General features: G+C 65.9%; 2 protein-coding genes across 5 annotated transcripts; both read left to right on the top strand.

Annotated features, from left to right (window-relative positions):
- Positions 1-4,114: 4,114 nt before the first annotated feature.
- On the top strand, positions 4,115-13,276 carry SFT2D1 (SFT2 domain containing 1). 4 transcript variants are annotated; one of them, XM_045843934.1, is made up of 9 exons: positions 5,048-5,294; positions 6,321-6,343; positions 7,381-7,467; positions 8,103-8,185; positions 8,619-8,721; positions 9,354-9,389; positions 10,636-10,694; positions 11,620-11,649; positions 13,051-13,276. In XM_045843934.1, the coding sequence occupies exons 1-9, from the start codon at positions 5,066-5,068 to the stop codon at positions 13,088-13,090; spliced, it is 690 nt and encodes a 229-aa protein (XP_045699890.1). In that variant the 5' UTR covers positions 5,048-5,065; the 3' UTR covers positions 13,091-13,276. The 4 variants fall into 4 exon arrangements, with proteins under 4 accessions (XP_045699892.1, XP_045699893.1, XP_045699890.1 ...); XM_045843935.1 differs by having other exon boundaries at positions 5,051-5,294; positions 8,640-8,721; XM_045843936.1 differs by lacking the exons at positions 5,048-5,294; positions 6,321-6,343 and adding an exon at positions 4,115-4,275.
- Positions 13,277-16,882: 3,606 nt separating this feature from the next.
- Positions 16,883-17,782, top strand: PRR18 (proline rich 18). Its single transcript, XM_045842558.1, has one exon. The coding sequence runs from the start codon at positions 16,895-16,897 to the stop codon at positions 17,675-17,677; it is 783 nt and encodes a 260-aa protein (XP_045698514.1). The 5' UTR covers positions 16,883-16,894; the 3' UTR covers positions 17,678-17,782.
- Positions 17,783-25,939: the final 8,157 nt, after the last annotated feature.

Below are 25,939 nucleotides of genomic sequence, written 5' to 3'. Positions count from 1 at the left end.
CCGTGTCCACACCCCCCGTGGCATGCATGCAGTTGTCCCTGTCCTGGCGGCACTGGTGCTCCGGGCTCCTCGCTGGGCTCCCAGACTCGGGGCAGGCGCGGCTGCGGGCCGCCGTGGGGAAGGAGGCAGGCGTGGAGACAGTGTGGAGGCCCCAGTGCCCTGACACCCCGACACCCCAGTACCCCGACACCCCGACACGGCGCCGGGCTTCTCTGGAGTCTGCCGCGGTCTCGGAGTCGCCTGCCTGAGGTCTGGAAGAGAAGAGGACGTCAATACCCACCCCGCACCGTCAGGAGCCACGTCCGAGTGGCCTGGGCCTGAAGCGCTGGGCGGGTTGCTGGCCTTGAGGGGGTGGGGGGCCCAGGACCACAGGCTTCTGGGCCGAGGTGCCGCTGGGTGGACCCCAGGGTGCACCGCAGCCGGACCAGCCCGCAGGCCCCCAGGGCGGTGCTGTTGACACGGGACGTGACCGGAACCGCAGGGAAAGCCCGTGAGGGGCCGCTGCCCCTGACTGTCACAGAAGCCGGTCTCGGCACAGCAGCGGGGGTGGGGCGGGGCCGCGTGCAGCAGCAGGGCTCCACGCCGGGAGGGCCGAGGGCCGAGGGCCCCTGGCGGGGCTCTGGGTTTCGGACTGCGAGCAGGGGGTCCGGCCAAACCTGCGACTTTGCGTGTTTATAAAATCTGCTCGGGCATGCACGCATGTGGGCGTGCACACACAAACCTGTGTGTGCCCATGCAGACACATGTGCATGCATGTGCACACGCGTCGTGGAGAGTAAGCTGGGCGATGCACGAGGCTGGAGGGAGGAGCGGGGCTGGGTCGTGGGCGGCCGTGTATTTGTTCCGAGGAAGCCGGTGCCTCGTGGGAGGTGGTTCAGCACGGGAGGTGAACAGAGTTAAGGCGACCACCACAGCCGTGGGGTGCAGGGTGGCCGTGAGTCGGGCCGGACCAGAGGGATGGACTGGAGCTGACACTGGCCACTCCCCACTGCTGCCCCCCCGCCCCACGGGGCAGGGGACAGGGCTGGTGTGGGTGGAAGCGTGAGGGTGGAGCGCCCTCTGCTGGTCCTCAGGGTCATCAGGGCCGTGCCCCTCTTTCCACCGTGAGGGCAGGAACCGAAACCCTGAAACCCGGCAGGCAGGAGTTGGGGTGCCTTTGGGAAATGAAAAGCGCAATCAGAACTAAGGCCGTGTCTTTCTAAAGGCCTGTCTGTCTTCTGTCTCTTCACTTCACATTTCCTCGGAGCGATTACCCCTAATCTCTTTCCCGCCCACACTCGACGAGGAGACCTGCCCACTGCACCTGCCTCCGCTCCTCTGCTGCGTGGGCTCCGGGGACCATGGCGACGGGACCATGGCGACAGGCCTGCTGACAGGCAGCGAACTGACTGGTTCGCTCACAAAGCATCCCGGGCCTCAGTCCCGAAGGAAGAAAAGCTATTGTGTTACTTTTTGTATCAAGATTTGCTGTCATGTCCAGGGAAGTGATTAGCACAAGCTGACGAGACAGCAAACCACCAGTGGTTAAATATTATCACGTTTATCCCGCACTCGTGGGTCCCGCACTCTAAGGCACTTCTGACCACACGGGGCTCAATGTCAGCGTCCTTGTCACTCGAGAGTGTTCAACACATTCAGCATTCCCACAGACTGCATGAAACCTTAGAGACGGGAAGGAGATTTAAAAGGTTTTGTATCCTCTACTTTCAAAATGCTTACAATGTGGCCGTTGGGGGAAAGGTCCCACCACCTTCGTCATGGTCCTCCCTCCTAAGAAGTGCTCTCGGGCCCCCGGCACCCAAGTGAGCTGGTGCAGGGCTGGGGTTTGGGCATGGGTCCCTCGTGGGGGGCGGGGAGCAGAGCTCCTGGCGTGGGAGGGAGTGTTGGGCACTCTCGGGGGTGGGCTTAGCTGCAGAGAGGCCCGCGCTCGCCAGCTCCATGGCCCACTCCCCTGGCAGGGCCACCTCGGCCTTGCTGGCTTGCTCTCCGCTCTGGGCTAGCCTTTGGCTCTCTCCACCTTCCTGCAGTCAGGTGTGGGGACGGGGCTTCAGGGGACCTGTCTGTGGACTCCCTCTGGTGACCTGAAGGGGGGTGGCATGGCAGCCGGCTCAGCACAGGGCTCGGGCGAGGCAGCTTCCCCAGCGCCCTGCCTCTCCCCACCACCGGGCACACCTTCCCATCTTGTGCCTGGGCTGTCTCGTGCTTGCAAGGCCGACGGCTCTGGAAGAGCCCCAGAGCTGAGAAGCAAGTAGGGGAGAGGAAGAAGGAAGCGGTCACGTGTTTTTCCAGGTTTATGGCTGAGGTACGGACTGCGGGGAGGGAGGGCAGGGGTCCGGAGCAGAAATGATGCACGAGGAAACAACAGTAATCATCGTAGTCACACACCAGCAGCTGTTGTTACTCAGCACTCGGCAGGCGGCAGGCCCTGCCTTAAGTGTTTGCCGGTGCGGCCACTCGTCACTGTGGCAGCTCTGCCCCACCCAGCTGCGGCAGACCCCGTACCAGCGACGCAGAAGCACCGCTCCTGGGGGCAACGCAGGGTAGGGTCCTCGACCGACCAGTCCCGAACCTTGTTTCACGTGTGTCTGAAGGCACCTTATGTAGTGACGGTTGTTGATTCATTAGTGTTGAATCCGTGGCCGACAGCACGTAATTCCGGCCTGGAAGAAGCTTCTTCAACACACACGTATTTTCTCCATGAAGCCTGCCACAGCCTCCTTGCTCTTCGGAGCAGTAGACAGAACTCCCGCAGGAGGCTTGGGGGTCCTGTTAACAGTGAAGTCACCAACAGAACAAAAGCCTGAAAACACACTAAGTGGACCGTGAAGAGGGCTCTTGTTCACACTAGGAGCGGGGCCAGGGCCACAGCACCGCCTGGGTCACGGCAGCCGGGACCTGTGCCTCGGACAAGTCCCAGTTTCCACTGTTCCGTGCGTGGTCCTCGAATGAGGGTGGAAGCGCCTGCAAGTATTGGTTTGGGGGCTACACGTACATTTGGGCAAGTCGGTGCATTTTCAAATAAGGAACCCATGACTAATGAGGGTCAACGTGGCAGTATCTTTCTTAATCCCCGTAACAACCCGGAAGGTAGGAGACAGTCCCACCTTCATCTTCACGTTTGAGAAAGTAAACGAGAAGTTTGGGTTGACTTCCCCAACACTTCCCAGCTGCAGGATAGGGAGCCGGGACCCCAACCCGGGCAGAGCGACTCTGCAGCTTAGACACATGCTAATTTCACTGGCTCCTCCACAAGGGCTCTGCCTCAGCGAACTCTGCGCAGAAGTTTCCAGGAAACTGCGCTGGGCTCATTTCCTTGTTCAACAGAAGTTATACACCGCTGCCCTCCCCCCTTCTTACACCTTCAATGTGTTTTCCAATGAGAGTTCTTATGCTCAAGGGCAGGGAGAACCAGCTGGACCGTGGGCAATTTCACGTGATCCAACCTCACATGTCCTTGGAAATTCTCTCCCTGCTTTTAGAGTTACCGGTTTATCTCACCATCTTGCACATGGAAAATTCAAAAGGAAAATTCTTGAAGAATTTATAGATAGATGTACTCTTTTATTACATAGAAGCGTAGAGGTTTACTGTTTTACAGAAGATGTGTATCACCTATTTTCTGATCTTTTTCGGTTGCCAAAAGCGTAGGTGCTCACACTGTAGTATAAATAAGTAAAAAACAAGTGTTTTCTGCTGACAAATGCTGAGCATGGGACTCCTGCGGGAGGACGCGTACGACCTGCCTTCCCAGGGGTCTCCCGAGACCTGTCCCCACCTGGCTCGGGTCAGATGCAATCACCGTGCCGGGCAGGGACCAGGGTCCCAGCGCAGCACGTGGGCCTGCGCGCCCGGCGTCCCCAGCGTGTTCGCGCGTCCGCCCATCCCTCGAGCCAGGGCCGCGCGCCCGCCGGGTCCCGCCGGAGGGGGCGCGGGGCAGCGACTGCGCAAACCCGAGCTCCGCGACTCGCGGTGGTCGGAGTCCTCCTGCGGCCCCCGCCCGCCCCCCAGGCTCCCCCGCCGGAGGGCTGCGAGCCGGCGGCGGGGCTCCGGGGCGCATGCGCGCGCTGGGACCGCAGCGACCGAGCGGGGCCGACGCGCCGGAAGCCCCGACCCGGATTTCCGGTCGGCAGGAGGGCTTTCGCGTCCGGGTTCCCCGGTGGGCGTGGACCGCTGACCGGCCAGTGTCCGCCGCTGCGGCCCGGGAGCGGGGCCATGGAGAAGCTGCGGCGGGTCCTGAGCGGCCAGGACGACGAGGAGCAGGGCCTGACCTCGCAGGTGGGGACCCCGCGCGCGCCCGTCCCCGGGGCCGCGGCGGCGACGGTCCAGGGGCGCCCGCGGGCTGGGGCGCCGCCTGTTCTGCCGGCGCCGTACAGGCGGGGGGCTCCATCTGCTTCCCGGAGGAATTTGGGGCCTTCGCACGTGTTCGTGGAGCTCGCAGAGCCTCGCTAACGAGCCGGCCCCCGGCGCCCCGTGGGGCTTTCCGACCGAGGAGCCCGTTTGCTGCCTGTCTTCCCTCCCAGACCGCTCGTCTGCCCCGCGCCGCCCTTCCCCAGCCTCCGCCTGGTTCCCGGCGCCGGATGGGGGGTCCGTGGCGCGCCCCTCGGGCGCAGACCCTCCGTCCCGCGAGCTGCCGGGAGCCCGGGTCCTCAGGCGCCTCGCCCCGCTTTGCTTCTCTGATAGACGCGGTGCTGGCGGGGGGAGGGGCGTGTCTTTCGGCGGGAGGCGGGGCGGGGTGGAGCCGCGGAGGGTCGGGAAGCCGAGACCGAGAACTGGACTGAAGGTTGTCTGTCCCCGGAGGCCTGGGCTCTGACAGGCTACTTCCTCTATGGAGAGAGCTCAGGGGAGTGAAACCGCTGGGTAAGTGCTTTTGCTGCCTGCACGCTGACAAATTCTTGTCTGCCCGTCCCAGAACTGGAGCGTTCAAGGTCGAACAGGATTGCGGAAGGATGTTTTTATCGGCCCCCTTCCTGTCCTAATCTCCGTCCTTGTCGCCTCCGTACAGTGCCTCGTGTGGCTTCAGGGTCCTGGGGGAGTCGGGGAGGTTCCGCGGCTGTAAGACGGGCAGATGCCCTCCGGGAGCTGCTGCGGGCTTGCGGAGTGGAGTGGTGTTACCGGGACCGTAGACAGCCCGGCGAGAGATGTCAGCGGGGCTCTGCTGGGTCCGCCACTTTCGTGTCCTGGGTCTCCGCTATACAGTACGCTGGTCAGAGCCGTGTGTGACTCTATTCCAAAGCGTTCGAGTTCATTACAGTCAAGTGCAGTTGGGGTCATTGGTCGGTGCGGCTGGCCCCCAGGTCGGCGTTCAGTCTGGTTTTGCTGCTTTTCTGGGCCTGGAGCTGAGACACAGCCGAGGCCCGAATGTTGTCAGGCTCTGTGACCAGAACCGTCCTGTGGCCAGCAGACCCGTGGGCAGCAGGCCGGGGGCTTTGTTCCCGAGAGTGTTTCACGTGGGCCGGAACCTCGTGGTCCCGAGGGCTGAGTGCCCAAGGGTGTGGTCGCATGGGGGGGGCACGTGTGGGGGTCACGTGAGTCTGTTTTCCCGCCCCTTGATCCTCCTCCGTGGGGGTGTAAGCCGCCGGTGAGTGAGGAGCCTGGGGAGGGAAGGTCAGGGGCGGGTCTGAGCCCCAGGCCGAGCTAGGGGAGGAAGGTCGCCCTGGGGGTGAGGTACTGCCCCACAGAACGTGTGTGCCCAGCGTTGCCCGCTGCTGGGCACCCGGCAGGGACCTTCCGTTCCTGCTCCCCTGACCGCCCGGGTGTCGGTTTCGTTGCCGGGGTTGGCTGGTGTCAGACGGGGAGGGGAGAAGCCCTGCTCTCATACAGCCGGGCCCCCCTCCAGGATCGGGGTGCACTGGCCGCTGCAAACCAGCGGTCGAACTCACTGACCGTGGGGTGGTGACACTTGTGGGAGAAGTACAGTGGGTGCTTTCTCCCCTCCTGTTCCCCCTCCTCGCGTCACTGGGGACTCACAGTGCCGTTCGGAATCGTTCTCAGGACGTTGTCCCCGTTTCCCAGGAGCACGTAGGCCATGTCCTCGGTTGTGGGCAGTCTCCGGGCTCCGTTGCGTCCTGCGCAGTTAGAATGTGCTTGACGGGCGTTGTCCCGACCAAAGAGTGAAATTCAGACGTTTCTAAAAGGTTACAGGCAAGACCCTTCTCTGTTTAAACCCACGGGTCAGTTTTGCTGTGTAAGAGAGTGACGTGGCTGGAAACAGGAATGCCTGAATTAAGCAGATATTTTAAAAACATTTAAAGCCTGTTAAAAAGTGATGTATGTTGCTTTGACAGAATATTTATTTTTATCTACTTTTCATGCTACGTAAGGATTCACAGATGAATCGACACAGGTAAGGATGTAGCCCAAGATATGCTGAGCTTCTGCATATACAACTTTGTGCTTCCTCGTTCTTGAAAACACGCCACAAGCATGCAGTCTCATATTTAAGCGTGTGTGGTGATGAGCATGAGAAGTTTTCATTTTGGGGTGTGAGCTCCTGCTGGGTGTGTCTAGTTTGCTGGGCGCCAGTGGTCGACGCCGGCGCAGCCGTGCGGGGAGAGCGAGCTCCAGTGGCGCGCGTGTGGTCCTGTGCGTGTGCCGGGCCTCGGTCAGCGCGTGCGGGCTGCCCCGTGTGAGCGAACCCCGCTCCCCGCAGTGTGGGCAGCATGCGGGTGGTGTCCACGGCTCCTTCACAGCCGTGTTTCACCAATGGCCGGGGAGCCGCCTGAGGCTTTCTCGGGCTGGTTAGCAGTGAACTCTACAGTCGCCGTGTCTAATGGTGGACACTCCGTCAGGACTAGGTGGCCCTGCCCCTTTGCGTACCTTGGGGCCCCTGCGGCCAGCTGCACTCCCCCAGCCTCCAGCCAAGGAGCCGTGGTGGGAGGCGGGGCCGAGGGGCCGGCCCTGCTCAGGCCTCCCGGATGCTGACACCGAAGCCCCACGCTGACAGCCCCACGCTGACGCTGACACGCAGCTAGAGCCTCCTCTGCGCTGGGCTCCTCCCCCTGCCGTTCCCCGGGGCTTCCTGACGCAGTTCCTGCGCGAGGACCCCATCACTGAGCCTCAGCTGCCTGGACAGACGAGGCGCCCATGCCCCAGCCTCGTCTGTCAGCGTTTTCTTGTCGCGCTGCCGTCAAGACCGCCCACTGCTCCACAGCATCTCGCCCCCTGGGTCACTCGTCCACACAGGGGTGTCTGCGCTGCCCCTGGCGGGTGGGGGCTTTCTGGACGTGAGCCCAGGCCCGGGTCACCCCTGCCGACAGCAGGGGTGTTTCCTCAGGGCCACCGGTCCCCGGACCGTGTCAGTGCCCCCCTCACAGTCCGGGGACCCAGAGCGCGGGGCGGGGGCCTGCCTGGCTCCCTAAGGACGCGGCTGCTCCCCTGCAGGTCCTGGACGGCGCCTCCCTGAGCTTCAGCACCAGGCTGAAGTGGTTTGCCATCTGCTTCGTGAGCGGCATCTTCTTCTCCATCCTGGTGAGTCGGGCCTCGTGTGGCGCGGCCGCCTCCGTCCTGTCCCCGTTACTGCCTTCCCCGGGTCCCTCTGAGACTGGCGGAGGGGCGGAGGGAGGGCAGGGCGGGGGTCAGGACGGAGGGGCGGGGAGCGGGGAGCCGCGCTGTTTCAGAGCGGTCGGAGCCCGAGGGGCCAGGAGGGAGGGCGGGCTTCCCGCACGCGTGCAGGGAGCCCCGGTGTGGCTCGTGCACACGCGCCCACGTGCAGACAGACACGAGGGTCCGTTAGCCCGAGATGCGGAGAACCAGCGGCCTGAAAAGGTGCGATTAGAGGCGACACACGGGGTCCGGCACACACTGCGCCCCTTTTTCATTCCAGAACCCTTTATTACAAGGTCACAGGCGTGTCGCTCTGTGCCCGAACACTGTCCCACTCAGGCACACCCGTGACGCTGTAGGGCAGCGCTCAGATCACCACTGGGAATGACGGCACCCGCGCCGTCGCTGGGCTGGCCGCCCTGCAGGTCCAGGCCCCGTGTGGCGAGCACACCCACGCTCGGAGCCCACGCTGCGGCGGCGCGCTTCCCGGCGGCCAGGGCAGCCCGCGGCCCCGGAGCCTTCGCGGCAGTGCGGTGTGTGACGCGACTGTCTCCCCGCAGGGGACCGGGCTGCTGTGGCTTCCGGGCGGCATAAAGCTCTTCGCCGTGTTCTACACCTTCGGGAACATCGCCGCGCTGGCCAGGTGCGTGCGCCTCCCGCCCCTCTCCCCGTGAGCGTGCTCCTCCTGGGGTCGTCTCTGCGGCTCTGGTCTGCGGGGGGCGGGGGGAGCTAACTTCGCCACAGAGCCCGTCCCCGCCGGGTCGTCGAGGGGCGTTGGGCCCCTATGTGGGCCAGTGGCCGCAATGCGGCGTCTTGGGGGAGCATGCCGGGGCCTCCACAGCCCAGCGAGGGGGTGGGGGGGGGTGGGCGGGCACTGCCCCCCCCACAGGGAGGCCAGAGGCAGGCTTCCCACCGTACAGGTCTCCAGAGCCCCCATCCCTCCCCGCTCCGTGACGCCTGCGACCCAGTTGGGAGTGGTCAGGGGGGCGGGGCCGGGGTGCTGCGCGGGGGTCAGGGCAGCGACAGGGAGCACGCACGTCACTGGACAGCACCGCCATCCGTCCGTCCGCCCTCAGCCCTCCCGTCTGCCCCCACAGCACGTGCTTTCTGATGGGGCCCGTGAAGCAGCTGAAGAAGATGTTCGAGAGCACGCGGTGGCTGGCCACGGTCGTCATGATGGTGAGTAGCCGCGGGGGCCGGGAGGCGGGGGCCGGAGGGAGTGCTCTCTGCCTCTCTGGTCTACGTGCGGGTCCCCGCCCGCTCTCCGTGAGGGCCCCGTCTCGTGGCTCCTGCTGCCCTCCCGCTGCCGGTGGTGGCGGCGACGCCCTTCCAGCTGCGGGCTGAGGACGTGGGCTCCTGGGCCGCCTGCACGGCCGGCGGGCTGGGCCACGGCCTCGCCCAGGGCTCCTGGTCTCCAGATCGCTGCCTCTGGCCGTCGCCGCCTCCCCCGGGACTGCCCTGCCTCCCCGGGGGCCCGGGTGCACGCTGGTGACGCGGCCCTCCGTGTGCAGGCCTCCCCGGCCGGCTCCTTCCTCGGGGCCGGGCAGACGGGGGGACTCACCGGGTGTCGTGTTGGCGGGGGCACAGCCACGGTGGCTCACAAGAGCAGCGCTGTCACGGAGTCACTCCCCGAGCGTCCTCTGTGTGGACCCCCCCATTGTGGGAGGTGGGGGGGCCGCTGCAATCGGAGGCCTCACTGACGGTGCCCGCAGCACGCTGTCCGTGCAGATGCGTGTGTGCGTGTGTGTGTGTGCGCGCTCCCGGGCTCTGAAGGGACGTGGACTCACAGGCCTCTCTCTCTCCCCGCCCAGCTGTGTTTCGTGTTCACCCTGTGTGCTGCTCTCTGGGTAAGTGCCTCGGCCGGGCCCGCGTTCCGCCGGCTGCGCGTCACTCCAGAGGCGCTCGAGTCTGGCTCTTTAAAACCCGCCAGAGACTGGGGTCCCTGAGGCGTATGGCGACATTACTGGGTGGCCAGACTGGCCGCCCGTGGTGCGCGTCTGCGGTGGGCAGAGCGGGTTTGCACTCGCTCCTGGCTCGGGCTGTCCGGGCTCTGGCTGTGCTGAGAGAGGCTCCGCCCTCGGGGGGCGGGGCAGCCGCCCGGGGAGGGCCCCCCGGGCGGGTGACCGACACCAGAGCCAACCCGCTGGCAGGAATCACGCCCCGGCCAACGCACAGAGCCTGGACGGGGGCTTCGGTTAACCCCGGCCCCCGGGGCCTCTGCAGTAGGCCCACGCACAGCCCGGCCTCCCCTCTGCGCCCCCCGCCTGCTCCCCGGAGGTCTCCAGGCGGCTGGTGTCCGCCCCGAAGGCCGCAGGCTGCGGAGAGGGTGGCGCCACGTGTCAGAGTGCCCTCCCAGGAGAGGCTCTGACGTCCCCCCCTGGCTGCACGCCCGCGGTTCCGGAAGGACCGTCCTTCAGTTCCGGGAGAACGTTCACCTGCGCGTGCTCCCGGGGAGGAGCCACGGGGACCGGCCCGAGAATCTCGGCACGTCCCTGTGGCAGACAGGGTTTTGGAAGGGGCTAGCAGCCTGTTTGTCTATAAGCAGTAGATGAAATAGGAAGTTAAGTAAATGAAAATTTAAAATAGACAAGGGAGTCTGAAACTACATAACTTTAAAAATTGTGGAAACTGTATTTTACGTTATCCCAGCAGATCACAATAGAGTCAGCTCTCCATCAGCAGTAGGAAAGGGAGCGAGTGAGGAGGAGTGCAGACGGGGCATTCTCGTGGGGTGCGGGCCTGACCGCTCACTGAGCGGGTTGTGCGTGCCGGCTCCAGGGGCGGCGACCCCGGCTCACCGGACCCGGCGCTGCAGAGCCTGGACATGTCTGGCCTGAGCGCGGTCGTTCAGCAACGTTCATTCAAGGCCCTGTGCTGGGCGGCATGCGACTTGGCGGGCACAGAGAATTTTGGGGAGGAATCGTGCCTTATGGCTGGTTTCGCTTTACGTCTGCTGCGTGTTAAGTCTGTCCCACTGAGGGTTAAGGGAGGGGGCTGCGGTCTCGTGCGCCTGAGGGGAGGAGTCAGCCGCGGACGTGGACGGCGGTGCTTCGGCAGCCCCTCGCTCACCCTCCCCCCCTCTCGCTGCTGCAGTGGCACAAGAAGGGGCTGGCCGTGCTGTTCTGCGTCCTGCAGTTCCTGTCCATGACCTGGTGAGTCCGCGCTGGCGGGCCGCGCCGTCGGCACGCATCCTGCGCCGTGTCCCGTGGGGCGTACACAGGGCTCTGGGTGCGGGGCAGGGGGTGGGGCGGGTGCTGCACGGACACAGGGTCACAGGGCCCCCCCGAGCCTCCCCTCGTCTCCTGGCCCGTGGGGGAGGAACGGCGGGATGTGTAGGCCGCGCCGCGTGGGTCCGCAGAGGGAGGCCCCGCCCCGGGGGCCCGGGGAGCGTGGGCCTGCCGTGCGCTCGGCACTGACCCCGCCGCAGTCCGCGGTGACGGCCGGTCGGGGTCTGCTCCTCTGCCCCCCGCGGGCCTTTTCCACCCCTCGGGACACGTCCCGTCCAGCTGCGGCGACAGGCCCCGCGAGTGCCCTCCTCGCCCGCCACCCTGTCGCGCCGGGAGGGGGTCCCCACACGCCAGAGCGTTTCCCTCGTCTCCAGAGCGAAGCCTCGTCCCTTCCGTCCGCGGTCAGCAGGCCCGCCCTGCTGCGCGTTCCGCCCCCGATGAGCGTGCCGAGGGCCGTGTCCCCGCACTTCTCTGTGCTGCGGAGGGGCCGTGAGGAACGGGGCGGGGGGGGTGCTACATTGAGTCCCTCGGTCGTTTTCTGTGACTTGTCGTTTTCTATGTCATCGTCCGCATGTACTGATGGGTTCACCCTGCGGGGCGGGGCGGGGGGCACGTTTCATTCTCAGCGGTCTGTTTCTGTTCACGACGGCGACGACAAGGACCTCGGAAGGGAACCCTCTGCGCCAGGACTCGCCCAGACCCCGGCGTGCACCAGAGTCGCGTGTCGAAGCGCGGCCCCTCCCCCGGGAGGCACGCGGTGGGGCCCGGTGACCGCGGCGCCCGGGGCCCCTCGGGGAGGGGACTGCGCGGCGGTGCCGGCGGGTCTCAGCAGCTGGGCTTTCTCTTGCAGGTACAGCCTGTCCTACATCCCGTACGCCAGGTGAGCTCGTCGGGCCCGCCGGCCCCGGTCCCCCGGTTAGCTCCGCGGAAGCACGTCTGCGTCACCCGTTCTCACGGGGGGTGCTGCTTAACGGCCGCTGTTGGCTGCCCGTCCTCTCGAAAGGACACGGTGTCTTAAATGAGGGGGGCAGAAGGATGCCCTTTGAACCCGCGGCCCAGAGGGGTGGGACTCGCTGCCGCTTTACCCCCTGACCCCTCCCTCGAGGCTAGGGAGCTTTGGTGAGAGATTCCGGATCCCTCCGTGATGGTAAATGTTCAGCAAACAGGACGTGGAGACTCCAGCAAAACAAATTCCACGTTTTTTTTTTTAAAGTTGGTGAAAAACTGGGTTCTGATACATGAGTGCTTGTTTTAAGCCAGTAGACACATCGATTCTGTGTGTCAAGAGGAAACTGCCATTTACACTTTTCAGAGAAATGCACTTCATTTAGTCGTGGAGGGAAAAGCAACACTAATTCCAGTCTTAAATCCGAGACTCAGGAAACTGCTCTGTTGAGGCACAGCTTTGCTTCTGTGTGAAGGTGGAAACAGGTGGTGCGGGGAAAGCAGCCAGGCCGTGTGCCTGACGGCACTGAGGGAGAGCGGGGGATCCTGTCTGCAAGGGGCTTCGGGCGGACAGTCCTTGCTGGTGCGCACGGGGAGGAGCCAGGGCCCAGGGCGGCGCGCGGGCTGCGGCGCAGGAGCACCGGGTGCCTCTCCGTCCGTCCGTCCCTGGGCTTCGCTGGAGACCTGCCGCCGTCCCCAGCAGGGGCGGGTCACCCGGACGGGGGTCAGCTGATGTCCCCTGCCGAGGGCGCTCACAGCCACGGCCAGGCTTCCAGAGCGAGGCCACCCCCAGGGTGCAGGGCCGCCCGCACGCCCACAGGGCGCCGGTGCTGGTGCTGGTGGCCCGCACCCGGTGCTGCCGCGTTTTAAGTGCGCGTGAGCGTCTGCGCTGTCGGCATGCGGGCAGGCTGTTCGGGGGAAAGGGTCAGAAGGCGAATGAATTTCATCACATGAGTTGTTTAAAATTGTTAGTAAGTATGTAGTCACAAACATTTCGCTTTTTAAAATCCAACCTGCTATTTCTTTTTAAAATTAGTTCTTTTGTTAGGTTGTGTTTGGCGTTTAAATTTCTTTCTTTATCATAAGATGAGTGTGTGTGCAGGGAAAGATTTCATAAAATGGGTCATTTCAGAAAGTAAGAGATTGTTCCCAACCCGGTTCCTCATTTCACGTGACGCCGGGCGGAGGCGCCGGCCGCGCCCGCCGAGTGCTGGGGGCAGAGCCGTCACGCCCAGGGCGGGGCGGGCTGCGCAGGGCGGTCTGCGGGGGCTGCGGGGGCTGCGGGCGGGCAGGCGGGCAGGCGGTCACGTGGCCCTTCCCGCCCCTCCCCTGCCAGGGACGCCGTCCTGAAGTGCTGCTCGTCGCTGCTGGGTTGAACACCGGAAACTCGTCGGAAGGAGCGTGAGACAGCGGCTGCTCGGTGTCTGGTGAAGCGTGTTTTTTTTTTCCGAGACGGCGCTGGCGCCCCGGCCCTCCGCGGTGACGGTGACGGCGACGGCGGGGCCCCGCTCTGCGCTGGCGAAGCTCCGTGCGTGCGTGATTAAACTGCTGAATGCTTGTAACCTTCGTGCGCGATGTGTCCTTAACGCCCGTCTCTTCCGAAGACCGGAACCTTAATCGGTGCCGGCCGTGAGTGATTTCTGGCCAGTTCTTTAATCTTCTCTAAACAGCACCTGAGATGTGAATATTTAAGATAACCTGTGCTACCTGGTATGTGTTCACCTTTTTTGGCTCCCTTAAAACGTCTAGATTTTTTAAAATATTTTTTTAAAAACTTTAAATGTGAAAGTTTTTACTTTAAACTAAAAGTTGCTTATTCTATGTAATAAAAATAATATATAAACCTTTACAACTTTGCAATAAGCCCGTCCTTGGAAAAGTAACTCTCCCTGGATATCAGAGTTGCAGCCTTCTCGGAGGGAGGCCCTTGGGTTCGGCCTCAGGGCGCTTCCTCCAGGTGCTGCACCGTGCGCTCGTCTGCGGGAGAGCGAGGGAGCCCGAGGGAGTCGCGGCCTCCAGCCTCCAGCCTCCGGCCTCCGGTCTCCGCTCTCCGCCCTCACCGTGCTCCCTCGGGTGCTGTCCATGCCTCCGTGAAAGGGGGCGGGGCCGCGTCACCGCGCGGGCACTAGGAAGGGCGGCGTTCAGTGCGGCGTTCAGTACGCCCTCCGGCCCCGCACGGGGGTCCGGGGGCGGGTCTGGTCCGGGGGCGGAGGCATAGCTGACGGCGAGGCTGGCAGGGAGGGTCCAGCCACTGGTGCCCCAGGGCGGGGGGAGCAAGGGTCGGGGGGTGCCTGGCAGGAGCCGGGCCCCTGAGGAGCGCCTGGGGAGGGGGGGCTGGAGCCTGCTGGAGGGCAGAGAGAATGGGACGGTGTCTCGGAGGGGACCCGTCCAGAGGAGACCGTGCGGGAGAGGAGGGGGTGCTGGGGCGGGGTGGGCGGGCAGGCGCGGGAGGAGCCAGGTGGGCCGCGGTTGCTCTCCGCACCCCCCTGCCCTCGGCGCCTGTGCGCTGTCTGGCTGGCCGCTGTCTGGCAGCCAGACCGGAGCGGGGCCACAGCGACCACCATGAACCTGGGCGGCCAGGGGGCAGGGGTTCGCAGAGGGCAGCGCGGATGCACCACATCCCGGAGGTGTGCCCCGTCTGCCGGCCGGAGGCCACTGTTGCGGTGAGTTGGGGGCGGGGCGTGCCTGGAGCATGTGGGCGCGTTGCTGCGGTGCGCCGGGGTCCCGGGACAGAGCGTGCGGGGGCTCCGGGCGGAGGTGTCCACCATGGGACGGGGAAGGGCCCTGGCGGAGGGGCTGCTGAGACGGTGCTGGAGAGTCGCCTGGGGCCGCCCGAGGCGTCGTCCTGCAGGGGCTCCCGGCTGCCCTCTGCCCCAGCCCGCCTCCAGCAGCCGCAGACTCGCCGGGGGCGGGTGACATTCTGCGCCAGGCGTGGCGTGCATGTGCCGTGTTGGGTTTCGTGCTCACGGGACCCCGCTGTGGCCGTGAGGGCGCAGGGTCCCCGGGGAGCCCCGGCCTGGGCGAACGGGGTGTCCCGGGCTGCTCCGTCTCTCGGCAGGCGCAGGAGGGCTGTCTCGGTGGGCTCCAGAGCCTCTGGCTCAGGGGCGACACGCTGCATGCGTGTCCCCAGCAGGACCCAACGCGTGTGCGAGGCCTCCCACAGCCTCTCCCCCGGGTAACTGCTCCGAGGCTGGCTGAGCCGCACACGCAGAGCCCGCGGTGCGGAGGGCCGGCGGTGCTCCACTGCGCTTTCTGAGCGGAGAGCAGCCGCTCCCCGGGCCTGTGGCTGGCCCCCGGAGCGTGCGCTCTGTGCGCGGTGGCAGCAGTCCCCCCTCGGGCCCCCTCCCAGGCTCTCCTCCCGCCGCAACCCCGAGGCGAGGGCGCCCTGCCCCCTCTGCCGCCCTGCGCACTCGCAGACCTGCTCAGAGACCCCGCCCCTTGTCCCGATCTTTCTTTGAAACGACGGTGACGCAGTGGGTTGGTTGGTAATGCAGAATGTTTATTGCTGTTTTCAAGTGTATCCGTGAACTCGTTTTTAGAGTCTGGGCTTTACGTCGAGAACGGGGTGCGCAGCAGCAGCCGGAGCCGCAGAGCCGAGCCCCGCGGGCCCTCAGAGTGCGCCGGGGTGTTGCGGGGCGCTGGCCTCGGCCTGGGGGCCGGCCCCGGGCTCCTTGGGCAAGCCTCGGTCTCCGTCTGTGAGGAGCCACGAGGCCGCCATGAGGGGATGCAGGTGGAGGGGGTCTTAGCTCCACTCTCACTGGGGGGCGGCCCACCTGCCCCCCAGCCGCCGCTGCCCGGGAAGCTCACGTGGGGGGCCGGGAGGCGGGGCGGGGAGAAGCCTCCGCGGCCGGAACTCAGTCTCTGGGTGTCCGCCCAGCCGGCCCTCAGCAGTCACCCCCCCCCCCACGTCGGGCCGTGCCCACGGGGGACGGTGTCTGACCCCTGCCCCTCACCGCCAGGCCCGCTCCCGGCGGACACCGTCCACTACCAGCCGCCCTCGCTCATGTGCCCGGGCCCCTCCCCCCAGGGTGAGCCCTGGGGCAAAATGCACGGCGCTCGCTCTCGGGACCTGGGGCAGACCTCCGGTGACCCGGACTGCGTCCGACACACCTGGGCAGCGGCAGAGACAGCGGCCCGCAGCTGCGGCCCCCTGAGTCACCGGAAAGTTCCCGTGGAGGAACGTTCGCGCTCCACGCAACACTGGGTGCAGATTCGCAGCTCTGCTCGCCCGGTCATCTTGACGGTGCACGTGCTCACTCGGCGGCCCCCGCTGACCAGGGCGGCGAAGCCACGGTTCATGCGTGTGCACAGTCCAGTGCACCCCTCTTGGCTGCGGGGTCACGCCGATGTCGTGCAAACCGTTCCTGGTACACTAACAGTGACAACCCTTCCGGGACACGCGTCGTGGGAGTGGACAGTGGGGACGCTCTCACTGGGAGCCACCGCTGCGGCAGTGAGGACCCCGCGTTGTGGTCCGGGAGGGGACGCGCTGTCGGGTGTTTCCAACGCCCTCATCACGTTGCTGAGACGACCGCCTCGCCTGTGCGCAGACGGCTGGGCTTTGGTTTGAAGGGACTGTCTTTCAGCCGCGGCGCTGCCGGTCCGCAAAGTAAAAGCTGCGCGGTGCGCGGAGGTGCCTCTGCCCGCCTGTGTGTCCCGCAGCCTTCCCTCCGCGGGGTACGGGGGTGCGGGGCGCAGCCTTCCGGATGCGCTCGGGAGCCTGGGGAGGGTTCTCCGCCCCGGGCAGGACCCTCCCGGGACAGAGGGCACGCCCACTGCGCGGCCGGCCCCGCCTCTGCCGAGCGGCCACTGGCCCTGCCGGTGGCCCCCGCCCCCACCGTCCTGCCCCGCGGAGTCTCCCGTCTCCTGGATGCAACCGCCGCGTCCCGGCCACGGCTCCTCCTCTCCAGAGGGTGCAGTGGGCGGCGGTACAGCGGGCGCTGGGGGCCCTGCTGGGGGCCCGGGGTGGAGGGAAGAGACGGGTCCTAGGCTTCCCGGCTGCCTTCCGGGAACAGGGAGGGGAGAGAGCGCAGACGCGGCTGGACGGAGGGGTGTGCGGAGCAAGAACAAGTGCTGGCCCCGCCCCCCGACGGGGAGGGTGCCGGCTCACACCCGGCGGACTACAGGCCCCCCATCCTCGTCCTCCCAGCGCGCTGGGGCTCCGCAGGCTGGGCCGCGCCATGCCGTTCCCGCCGCCGCCAGCCCCAGCCCCGCGGGTCTCCGCCGCGCGCCCGCCGCCCCGCAGGCCCCGGAAGACGGCTGCGCCCACCTGTGCGCCGCCCGCGCCCGTGCCGCCCGCTGCCACCAGGGAGACGCAGCGGCCCCCCGCGCGTCCCGAAGCACTGCTGTCCCGCTCCTGGCCCTCCGCCACCCTGAGGAAGCCCCCTGCGGGCCGTGCCCCCGGCCCTGCCCCTCGGCGCGCCCAGGGCCCGGCCGGCTCCAGCCCAGGCCCCGCGGGGACCGCGGACACCGCTGCCTTGGGGCCAGGGCGTGAGGCCGCCACGCGCTTCCCCCTGAACCTACCCCCGGAGGCCACCCCGGGCCTTCAGAGACGCCACCTGGAGCAGCAGTTGCGGGTGCGGCCCCGCCGGCTGCTCCCCGCACCCTTGGCCAGCGCCACGCTCCCGCTGGGCCCCCAGCCCGGAGCCAAGGGCAGGGGTCCGCGGAGGGGAGGCGGCCCCGGAGGCCTGGATGCGCGCCTGCCCGGTGTCCCGCTGCCCCCCTGTGGCCGGTGGGCCGGGGATCCCAGCCCTAGGCCAGCCCACCTGCGCCGCGTGCTCAAGGTGTCGCTGCTCAACGACCGGCACAAGTACGACGACGTGGAGTACGAGGAGGAGGCCAAGGTCGTGGACGAGGACCTGGTCCGCAGGTGCACCGAGTGGCTGCGAGGTGTGGAGGCGGCGGCCGCGGCGCGCAGCCGCACCCGACCCCTGGACCTGCTGCCGCACCTGAGCACGCTGTGAGCGGGTGCTCGCCACCGTGGGCACTGGCCGGACTCCTCCCAAGCCCACTCCCCGCTTCTGGGCACCTGTGACCCAGGTGGGCCTCCTGGGGCTCTCTGGCCCTGGGCACTGGGGAGCGGGCCCTGCCGGGACTGGGCGGGCTCACCCAGGGCCCACAGCCCACGCCCGGCCGTGCTGCCCCACCCGGGCGACCTCGTGGGAGACACAGCCTCGTCCGACGTCCTCTGCACCCGCCCTGGCTCCCGCGAGCCGAGCGGGCCCCTGTGGGACACAGACGACCTCCCCTGACCCCCGGCCCACCTCCTGCCCAGCCGGTTTCCCTCCCCCACCCACCCCCACAGCCCCACACCCCAGTTCTCTGCCCTCAAGCCGGCCTCCCGCACCCTCCTGGCCCAACTCTTCGTGCCCACAGGTGTCCTTGTGGCCCCGGGGGAGAAGGCGGTGGTGAAAGTGCCTCTCAGCCCCCCACCCCTTTCTTTGAGGTTCCCGAGACCCGTGGGTGCCCCTCTCTGCGAGTCACCCAGCGGGTCACGGCCAGGAGGAGGGCGTGGTGGCCCAGGAGGGTGGCCATCTACTGTGGGGCTGACGTGGGGCTGTATTTACGGTGGCTTCTGCTCAGTGGGAAACGTGGGGGTGGGACAGCGTGGAAGCAGGTGACCTGGTCCCCGTCCCTGTCCACAGGAGGCCCAAGGCCAGGAGCTCGGCCCCCGGTGCGGGGCTGGCGTGTGGGCGGGGCGGCCGCGACGGCGCCGCTCGCCCGGCCCTGCTGCTCTGGGCGCGGCGTTCCCGCCGTGAATGCTGTGGGCCGGGGGCGAGCCCACACCGACGCTGCCCACGCTCTCGCACGCTCTCACATGTGCTCACACACTCACACATGCTTATACTCTAACATGCTCACACACGCTCTCACACATGCACATGCTCTAACATCTCACACATGCTTGCACACTCACACATGTTTGCCCTCACACATACACACTCACACATGTTCACACACATGCTCACACTCACAGGCTCTCACACAGGCTCACACACTCACACATGCTTGCCCTCTCACACATACACGCTCACACAGGCTCACACATGCACGCTCACCTACACGCTTACACCTGTTCACACACAGGCTCACACGATCACGCAGCCCTCGCACTGAATCACGCACACATTCTGCACACCCACATACTCATGCTCTCAGAGGCTCGTGTGTGCACACTTGCTCACAGTCCTGCACACATGCGTGCCCACACGCCGTCCCACACGCTCTCACGTGCACAACCCCCTCCCCCCAATGCACACGTGTCTCCAGAAGCACAGCTGGAGGCGGTGAGGGCAGGAGCCGGGGGCGACTTCTGCCGAAACCCTCGTCCCCGGGGGGCGTGCTGCCCACACAGCACCCTGCGTGCAGGGGCGGGTCGCCGGGCGGAGGAGGGAGGGCGGAGGCGGGGCGCGGTGCTGGGGCCCACCGGAGCGCAGGGTGGGCTGGGGGGCGCGGGAGGTGGCCGGGTGGGGCGCGGGGTCGGTGTGCACGGGCCAGGTTTCCGGTCGCCGTGTGGAAAACAGTGGCGACGACAGGGGGCCTTGGACAGCGGTGTGGAGTGACTTTTTTCAGAGGGCGAGCCCCCGCCTCTTCGGGGTCGCGCCCGCCTGTGCTGATGCTGGGCGGCTCCTGGACCCCTCCCCCGCGCATCCGAGTGCGTTGGTCTCGTGTCGGGTTGAGCAGGAACAAGTCTCTGTGACCAGACCAGAGCAGGCACAGAAGAATAACGTGTCCCCTCAGCCCGGCTCGTCCTGTCGAAGTCGATGACCAGCCCCATGTTTATCTCGCTGGACTGGGCTGTGTCGCCTTCCGTGCATTTCACACTGAGTCCTTGCGCTTTTAAACACCGGCTTCGCTTCTTTCTCGTGGAGGTCTCTGTGCTCCTCCCCACCCACCCCCACCCCCACGCCCTGCCGTGCTCCACACGCTGGGTTAGACCGGCTGCGTCGCCCACGGTGGGCTCTGCGTCAGCACCCCTCCCCCCTGGAGCTGCACAAGCCCAGCCCCCTCCCTCGGACTAGCTGTCTTTCCCGCCCCGTCCGAGTGCAGAGGGCTGGCCGTCTGGGCACCGAACGAGGCACGGTGACACCGGAGAGGCAAAGTCAGCGGTCTTGCTGAGGGACATGGAGACCCCTGTCCCCGAGAGAGACGGCCCCTGGCAGGCGGAGGGTTCCACGTTATCTTGGGGACCTCGTGTTCAGGGTGCATATCACGAGGCGACACACGTCAAGATGAAACGGCCTGTGGCCCTAGGAGGATTGTGGGTAATGCAAGGGCGATGGGGGACGAGGGCAGGGTCTGTAGGACGGACGGACAGACAAACAGAGGACCTGGCCCCGACGAGATCGGTGGGTCTGCCTGCGCCTTCCGCTGTGGAGCCGAGAGGCCCCCGCCGCCCCTGCGGGCCACAGACGAACAGGAAGGTGGCGCATTCGCAGGGGGCTCTGCAGGCGGGCGGACGGACACGCAGGTGGAACAGACACAGGGCCACGGGCTGAGCCTCTGTCCCTTCAGACCTGGTCTCCACCAGGACGGAACCTGCCGGTGCCCTGACCTCGAGCTCCGGCCTCAGGGCCGTGGGGCATCGGCGTCTCGCTTGTGAGCCGGCCGGCGGGCTGGGGGCCGTGTCCCAGGGGCTGGGACAGACTGTGACGGAGACCTGGGCGCGCCCCTGGTTCCTGGTGACAGGCCCGAGGCCCCGCGGCCCAGGTCCGCTGTGAAACTGCATCCGCGAGGGGACTCCCCTTCGTTCCTGAGGCTGCGCATTCCCCACCAACGTGGGCGGGCCTCCTTGGCCAGCTTTGTGGAAAAGGGGGGAGTTCTCCGTGACGTGTCCCCACCCAGCCAGGGGCCCGTGGCGGTGGTGCAGTGGTTACGGCGACCCAGGGTGCTGGGGCCGGGCAGGGAGGCGCACCCCCATGTCTGCACCTTGGTGGCACCCTCCGCAGGGACGTGCCTCTGCCCACCGAGGCCCGCGGCCTCCACCACGGACCACCACTCGGCCGCTCTGCGGGCGGGAGGGCCAGACAGTTCAGGGACCACGATCACGCAGGGGGTGTGGGGAGCGCCCTGGGTCGTATTGGCCTGTGGCACAGCGGAGGGCTGGGGCGGGGGGCGTGGCTGCCAGGACGGGAGCACGAACACCTCGGTCTGGGGAATGACACGACACGGCTGGCGAGATGAGGAGGGCAGGTGCCGGGTGGGACCCCGCGGCTCCGAAGGGGGCGCTGCATCCGGGGGGCCGCTCACGGTGCCGCAGCCGGGCTGGCTGGGGCCCCGGTCCCCCACGCCCTCGGTGGCCGCAGGCCCCGTCTGGACAAGCCTGGCGGGTGCTGTCCAGAGCGGCAGGTGTGGGGCGAGCCTGGCACGGCCCGTGGAGCTGGCTGCGGCCCGTTGTCGCTGACCCCTGCTTGCTGGGCGCCGGCCCCTGTGAGCCGCAGGTGCAGCGCCGGGCTGGCAGTGACAGTCACGCCGCGGATCTGGGACAGTCCCCGCTCGGAGGTGCCAGGGCCCCGGACAAAGGGCTCTTCATGACTTCAGCACAGCGAGCGCCCCATTCCGCGCGGGCTGAGGGCCTGCGGAGGAACCCCCGGGGCGGGGGAGGTGGGGGCAGGCAGAAGGCAGTGCTGGGAGCAACGCTGACTCAGGCAGTGGCCGCCTGCGGTGCCCCGCCCAGCCGCACCCTCTGAAGGACCGGCCTGCAAGGCAGGGCCCCTTCCTGGGGCACCTGCTGTGCCCAGGGCCTGGCGGCTCCTGCTGGAAGTCATCCCCACTCTGCCACAGACGAGGGGACATTTGCCCGAATTTTAGAAAGAAGCGCCCAAATGTTTCAGGTGCAGCACAGAGCGAAGGGGCCGAAGCAGGTGCCGGGGAGCACATGGTGCCGGTCATGCCGGGACCCGCAGGCTGTGAGGTCACTGACCCCCCCGAATGTCCGGGGGCCCTCGGCCGTCGTGTGACTACTGAAAAAGGAAAACGCTGCAAAGAAATGCGTAGTTATGAGAATTCACAAAAAGCGTCATGATTGTTTTAAATTGCAGAATCCAGGTTCTGCGCTCTCCTCCCTGTCCTCCCGCCCCTTCTCTCCCTCACTCCCTCCCTCCTCTTCCTCTGCCCTCGCCTGAGCTCCCGTCCCCCCACTCACCCCGACACCGAGTGGGACCGTCCGGTCTCCAGTGTCAGGTTTTCCGCTTTGGTCATTCCCTCGGCAGCCCAGGGACACGCTGGAGGGTCGCGCCTGTTTAAGGGCCGGTCTCCAAATACAGCCGCTCTGAGGGGCTGGGGGTTAGGCCTCCACAGGAATTCTGGGGGGACATGGGCCAGCCCTTGACATCCATGGAGACAGATCAGTGCTTCCCGGGGGCCAGAGGGGGGCAGTGGGAGTGACTGGGGTGGGGGTGGGTGCTGGGGACCCTTTTCGGGCGCTGGAGGTGTTCTGACACTGACTGTGGTGCCGGCTGCACAGCCTCGAGCGGTTGCTGACAGACACAGGCTGACCCTTCAGGGGGCGAGCTCTGCGGCAGTGAACTCCATGGGGCCGGCCAGAAAGGCCGTGTGGGGTTTTTCCCTGCGATGGCTGCAGTAGCGCCTGGCTGTCTTTCACTTCACTCAAAACCAGTCTGTCGGACTGCATTGTGGCAGCTGTCATGTCAGGGTGCGTTAGAAAAACCACACTGGTGAATTTCTGCGTGGCCGTTTAAATAGTGACAACGGAAGAAAATACACAAGACTTTCAGCATATTATGCTTCCTTGTTTCAAGAGTGGTCAAAGCAAAGCTGAAATGTGAAAAAAGGGTTTGTGCTGTGTGCGGAGAAGGGGCGGTGACTGATCGCACGTGTCTGCGGTGGTTCGCAAGGTTCCGTGCTGGAGGTTCCCCACTGGGCGGTGCCCCACGGGCGGGCGGACCAGCTGGCGTTGTCGGCGATCGAACAGACAGACATTAGCTGAGAACAGTCCACGAGAATAGCTCTACCACGAGGGAGACAGCCGACACACCCAAGACATCCCAATCAATAAAGCTATGGGTGAAAATGAAAAACGCGTCTTTTATTTTATGGAAAAACCGGACTTTTTGGCCAGCCCAATGTACCCCAGTTAAAAAGAGTACCTGCCCCCCCTCCCCCGCAGAAGAGCTCACGACAGGTGGGGTGGGGTGGGGGGGGACAGCAGACACCGGACAGACCCGGGAGGACGTGCTGCTGTGGCTCTCTGGGGCCAGCTGGGTTCCCTGCCTTTCATAAACCACCCGTTCGGGAGCCCCCCCTCCAGCCCCGCCCCCAGGGGCTCCACTCCCCTGCCGCCCCCACCCCCACCCCCAGAGCCGGGCCTGCGGGAGGGGGCGGTGCAGTTCCTCCTCCTCTGCTGCGTCCAGTGGCCCGCCCTCTCCCGAGAAGGTCATTATTCCCGCTCCAGGGTGGTCCGGGGCCCCCAGGGAGCCTGGGGGGTAGGGGCAGGTCTTCAGAGCCCCGCGGCCGGTGGCAGAGCCCCGGGGCTGGGTGAGAGCAGCACCGTGGGGGACGGGGGCCCCGGGCTCCGGGACCTGGTCCCCGCCTGCTGCCCCTCCTCCGGGACGTGAGTCCGCACAGGACGACCTGCACGCCACGACCTCGCTCCGTGCCCGCCGTGGGGACCACATGGGGTTGCACGCGTGGAAAACACGGTGTAAGGCTGGGCTCGGGGGGAAAGTCATCCTGACCCCACACCTGACACCCTTGAAACAGAAACGTGCGGCCCGGCGAGTCAGGACTCCTTACGACGATCCGAGCCCGCTAACGCGAGGGCGCCCCGCGTGCGCCCGCGGTTTCCAGGGGCGGGGGGACCAGGCGCAGCCCCGGGGACCTGGGCGGAGCAGGCGCAGCGACGGCTCCGCGGGCGGTAGCAGTTGTTAACGATGGAAGCATCGGTTCCCGGCCGGGTGTCCTCCGTTCGCGCCTGAGGCAGTGGCAGGAAACACCCCGTGCGTGGGCGCTGAACGCCCAGCGCCTGGCGCCGCTCGGGCCGAGAGCAGGCCGTGGCGAATCCTGACCAAGCTTTCAGAAAAATGCCGCTTGTACGTGAATGCGTGTGACGAGTTCACGCGGCCTGGCCATCCACGGTCACAAAAGAGAGCATGACACACTGAAACCAATGAGCACCGTGGAAAACCCACCGGCCCCCGGAGCCGGGGTTCCCACCCTGCGCGGCGTGGGCATCCAGCCCCCTGCGCGGCGTGGGCATCCAGCCCCCTGCGCGCGGTTCCTTGCCCCACGGCGCCCTCTGCAGGGGGGAGGCGGGAGCGGCGCGGAGGCCGGCCGCCGCCAGCGGCGAGCAGGTGCGCTCGGGGAGAGGCCTTTGCGCTCCCCAGGGACCCCCCACCCCATCCCGCTGGGCTCGCGGGACACCGGGGCGCGGGCAGGCAGGTCCCAGGGCGTGCGGCGGTGAGTTTGAGGCAACCCGCAGCTTTCCGAGTTCTTTAGGAAGGAGGGGCCGGAGCCCCGAGAACGCGGCCCGGGCCTGGGCAGCCTGACCGCGCCCACAGCCCGGGCCGCGCCCAGCCGAGGCGGAGGCCGAGGCCCGCGGCGAGAACCGAGGCTGGAGTCTGGCGGTGGCGGTGTGCGTGAGGGCCGGCACACCGAGTCTGCGGTCTTCGCTGCCTCTGTGTCCGACGTCCCCAGCCCCTAGTCTGCTCTGCGCGACCTTGGCGGCCTGCTCACCCCTCTGGGCTGGGGCTCGCGCGTCTGTGAGCGAGGCGAACACTCACACCTGCCGCTTGGGCTGCCCTGGCGGTTTAATGAGTTCACCTGCCTCCGGCACGCCCGCCGCCACGAGAGGGCAGAGGCCGGTGGGGCCTGTGGGGGCCACGACGGGGCCGTGTCCCGCGAGGGTCATGGGCCAGCTGCGCCCTTGCCCAGCCAGCCACACCCGGCGGGAGTCCGCGCTGCCCTCTGCCGGCGGTCTCACTTTCCGGGCGGCGGAAAGGAAGCCCCACAGAGCTGGCGGCTCAGCGTTCGCTGCTACATCTCCAGGCGGCTGGGCCCCCACAAGCAAAATGAATAACATTTCCCTTATTTTTGTTCACAGGTTAAAACGTGCTAGTGGGAGACTGCACATTTCTTAAGTAAAAACTAAAAATATCAATACTGGGACAAGTATAAGCTCTGCCACCCACAGCACCACCCCGACCCCCAAACTTAAAAAGAGCTCACCAACACACACACGTGCACATGCACACAGCTCACTGGCACACACAGACGCTCCATACCCTCGAGGAGCAACAGGATGGCGGAAACCGCTGAGCAGACCCAGCGAAGATCCGGTGGCCGAGGACGGGGCGTCGGGCTGTGGCTTCAGAACAAACAGTATCACATGCACCAGATTTACTTTTTTAAAAAAGATTTTATTTATTTATTTTTAGAGAGGGAGGGGAGGGAGATAGAGAGAGAGAAACATCAATGTGCGGTTGCTGGGGGCCGTGGCCTGCAACCCAGGCATGTGCCCTGACTGGGAATCGAACCTGCGACACTTTGGTTCGCGCAGCCTGCATTCAATCCACTGAGCTACGCCAGCCAGGGCTTAAAATTCACTTCTTGACACAGGAGGGAAATCTAAGGGCCTGACTGAGAGGCTCACACAGGGTTGAGAGACCACTTCATCTGACACAGGGGAGGGCGGTCAAGGCTGCTTTCAGATGGAGACACGACTTTGTTTTAAAACCAGGAGAAACAAGACACCCACACGCGCACCCTTTGGCCTGGAGATCCCACTTCCAGCACTCGGACACCCGGGACGCTTATCTGCACGGGGACGGAATGGCCCCTGCACTGTGGTTGGTTGGTTTTGTCTTAAAGATCTTATTTATTTAGTTTTAGAGAGGGGGGAAGGCAGGGAGAAAGAGAGGGGGAGAAACATCAGTGTGTGGTTGCCTCTCATGCGCCCCCTACTGGGGATCTGGCCAGCAACCCAGGCTTGTGCCCTGACAGGGAATTGAACCAGCGACCCTTTGGTTATCAGGCTGGCGCCCAATCCACTGAGCTACACCAGCCAGGGCCATGCACAGGGGTTTTAATGCAGTATTATTTGTGACAGCAGCAGGCTGGAAACAGTGGAAATATGCATGAGTAGAGGGCTAGATGATGAATCCACAAAAGCAAAGAGGAAGAGTTCTGAGGGCTGACGCACTAAGATCTCCAAAACACTGCGTCACCAGGGGATACAGGTCCAGACAGAATAAACAGAATGCCGTGTC

Source organism: Phyllostomus hastatus, unplaced genomic scaffold, assembly GCF_019186645.2.
Source record: "Phyllostomus hastatus isolate PE091 unplaced genomic scaffold, TTU_PhHast_1.1 phas_contig_40, whole genome shotgun sequence".
NCBI classification, from domain to species: Eukaryota; Metazoa; Chordata; class Mammalia; order Chiroptera; family Phyllostomidae; genus Phyllostomus; species Phyllostomus hastatus.
This window is presented reverse-complemented; position numbering and strand designations above follow the sequence as displayed.